A 3,602-nucleotide genomic window follows, 5' to 3' on the forward strand; every position below is an offset into this window, starting at 1 on the left:
TTAATAAAAATGTTTTTAAGAAAAAATAATATATATATGTCTATTATATAGATATATTCATGTATGATTTTTCATTCTGTAATAATAATAGGTTATAAATCACGTTGGGTTCGATTAATAAAATTAATTTCGAGAATTTGAACAGGAAAATGAAATAAATAAAAATATTTTAAGTGAAAAAAAAATATTGTTATGGATTAATTTTATGAATTGAACTTAATTTTTTAATTAATTATAAAGGTTCATTATAGAACGAAAAAATATACATGAGGAAGACAAGAATATATTGTTAATGATTTTATCTATCGAATATATTTTTCGTGGTTGTACCCTCAGATAATAATCATCATATATCATAATTATATATCTCTTTTATCTCGATCAAGTATATAGAATTCACCCTTACATATCTCAAATATATTCCAATATTTTTCTATAAAAAAAAATACACAAAACCCCTAAAAAAAGCGTGCAATAATTGGACTGCCCCAAAAAATTCAGAAAGCACTGGAAGAAAATCACGAATACCTCAAATCCCCGAAGTCAAACAATTGTGAATATTCATAGATTCTCTGACCCAAAGACGAGTGAAGAGGCAGGCAAAGACGCCCTTTCGATAAAAGAAAAAAGTAAAGAGTAAAAAAAAAAGAAAAAAAAACCCCTCGATGAAACTCGTGGCGCGTAAGACGATTGTCAATAAAGTGCAAAATAATGTTTAGCGTTGAATAATATAGTGATAGAGGGTAGGTTAGTTAGTCAGTGGTACGTCCTTTCGAGCAGACGATTCAGGGAGGGTGGACGGAGGAGGGTTGGTGGGTGGTGGGTGGTGGATTGAGGGGGAGAAAGAGAGGTCGCAGTGGCGTTGGCCTAGATAGACGTCGCGGGGCCGACGGCCGTTGCACCTCTGGGTTATCGAACAACCGGGGCTCGAGCTAGCGGGAGTTCAGAGACTGCCTCAGCTGGAGGACTACAACCCCATTTTACCCAGGACTCCAACCCACAACTGCAGTACTGTCAAACAATTGATTTTAATTTGCCACTCAGTCCAACATCTACCTTTCCCCCTCTTCCATTCCCTCCCCCTCGCGACCCCTCCTCAGTCACCCCCGCACCGCAATATTGCCCCCTTCATCAAAATACACAGAATAATTAAAGTTCGGTACTGGAAAATAATAGAGTGGAATAGAATACTTCATTTCATCGATGCTACTTTACAGTTTTACATCTACACAAGCAATAAGTACCTCCCATAGTTACTTCATGAATATTTGATTTAGTGTCAACAAGGATAATAACAGCATTAATTAATGAGGGTGAAATTATAGTTGCATGAAAAAAAATACTTGCATGATGTATGCTTTATACTTGATCCTAGTGTAATCGATTTTCGGTGAATATCAAAAAGAAATTGATTTTCCCACGATTCTATTGACAATTTTGAATATGGTAGGATGAAGAATAAAATATACTTGATTCAAGTATTTATTTTGTCGGAAGGTACTGTTTGTAATCAGTGCGATCCCTCATTTTTTCGGCTGAACCCCCGTTTTCTCGCAGTCTAGAAAATAATGAATACTCGAAATGGTGAATCGGGGCATTGAATTTCTGCGAAATTAATGTCCATTCACTATTCCGGGCTCTCGTATCAACGATTTTGATGTAATGGGTGAGCAGTGGGTGGTTGGGGGGAAAGAAGGGAGGGAGTGGTGCCTAATGCGAAAGTGCTCCACTTTCTTTACATATCAAATGACACAGATCTTGGATCAATAAAGTAGTAACAGACATCAGTACGTATATCAGCCACATACGGTCTGACTATATCCCACAACAATCTACTGAAAATCTGACGGCTCGGGTTGTTCCACTTTCTGCTATTGAGCGCATGACCTGTGTTGTTGGGGGTGCCCTAGGCCAGTTTTCACAATTATTCGACGGGACTCACCGTGATTTATCCCCCGGTATGACTCAGTTAATGATTTGTTATGTAATTGGGAGAGCAACTCGATGGTTCACTGCACGGGGATAAATGGCTGTCAAATAACGCAAGAGATTCAAAACTGTTGGGTATTTTCCAGTGGGTTCGTCGGGAACAAAAGGGAGAACTTTTCAGGGTGAAACATTGAATTACGCATGAGTAATTCGCGCTAACTATCGGATCCTTTTATTGGCTTGCAATTCTACTGACATTTCGCGACATCTTGTCATTGAAAATTCAGAATTGAAAAAATCCGGGGAAACTGTAAAGTTTGGCTCTATAACAGTAATTATGAAAATTTTGGGACAATTTACTGAGAAAATAAAATGACAAAAAAAAACAAAAATTCCAATTTCCACCAAATAATTAATCTAAAATTTACAATTACGATTTTCATTCCCTCAAATCATGAGGAAATCATGAGACTGAAGACAGTCCGGGAGTGAATGAATAAATTTTCAAAAGAGTAAAAAACTTCAAGCGGAATTTATAACGATAGATTACCTTCTCAGATTACTCAGAAGTTCATTAAACAAATTGGATTTAATCACGTGGATCTGAAGTAATCAAGCATAATGAATTCCGAGCAATTGCATCTCGTGGGATCTTCGAGGGCTTCTGGCATAAATACCTGAAGAACTTTCCCACAAAGAATTCTTATGGAATATTGAAACGCCGCGGGAGAATTCGGCGAGTCCATTTAGATATTCAATCTCCCGAGAGGTAGGACTCCGGTAAATAAATCACAGGGCGATTTCACCTTCACCCTGCAATTCCAATACCTCGAGATTACCCCACAATCCCAAGTTTCCTATCCCACACGTGATTTCCTTGGATATCTCAATTTATGTCAAATCCAACAGCAACATTGAACGGTTTGAAAATTTTTAATGGATTGCTCCAGTCGTTTATACTTCACTAGCAAAAAAGTTCACATATCCCTCCACCACATTTTCGAGAAATATCTCGGGATCGAAGAGAGATACTGAAATTTTCCTCATAGCCTCTCTTGTAGGATAAACTAAGAACTACAAATAAGATATTCATGAAGATTTCGATATTTCGTTTAAGTTCAGAGATATTTCTCGAAAACTTCCGATTTTTGGACGAATCAACTCGTTCCTTAATCAGCTTTTTGAGGAATAGCTCTGAATCCACGGGAGATATCGAAATTCCTATTAAAACCACTTTTGCAGAGTAAAATAAGAGCTACAAAAAGTTATTAATGAACATTTCAGCTATCTCTTTTAGATTCAAATATACTCGAAGCTTTATGTATTAAAATGGACTTGTTACTCTTAATCTTGTTGCAACTAAATCCATCCCTCAAATTTGGACATACTACAGAATGATTACGGCGTTACCAGTGCCTTCGGTGAAGGTCTTCCACAAGACCTACTACCATGAAAAAGGCCAGAGGATTGGGAATAGTCAGCCGGGAAGTCCCTTGACGGATAACGAGGCTGCACTTGCCCTAATGGAGAAGGATGAGCTCGAGTACTACTTCTGTGGCAAGGTAATTTATTAAACTCTCCCTAACTTTAGTGTTTATAAATCAGGACTAAAGGGTAACACACCCCTATAAATTATAATACCAGACGAGCATCAAAGCTATAAAAGAAATTCC

At 37.4% G+C, this 3,602-nt stretch overlaps 1 protein-coding gene across 1 annotated transcript in view; it reads left to right on the forward strand.

Annotated features, from left to right (window-relative positions):
• Window positions 1–3,602, forward strand: part of LOC105271108 (uncharacterized) — a gene marked incomplete in the record, with an annotated part of 19,949 nt that overhangs the window by 1,998 nt on the left and 14,349 nt on the right. Inside the window, 1 exon segment of the mRNA XM_011312453.1 lies at window positions 3,323–3,491. Coding sequence (XP_011310755.1) covers window positions 3,324–3,491 — 168 coding nt within the window.

Source organism: Fopius arisanus, unplaced genomic scaffold, assembly GCF_000806365.1.
Source record: "Fopius arisanus strain USDA-PBARC FA_bdor unplaced genomic scaffold, ASM80636v1 scaffold00102, whole genome shotgun sequence".
In the NCBI taxonomy this organism is placed as follows: Eukaryota; Metazoa; Arthropoda; class Insecta; order Hymenoptera; family Braconidae; genus Fopius; species Fopius arisanus.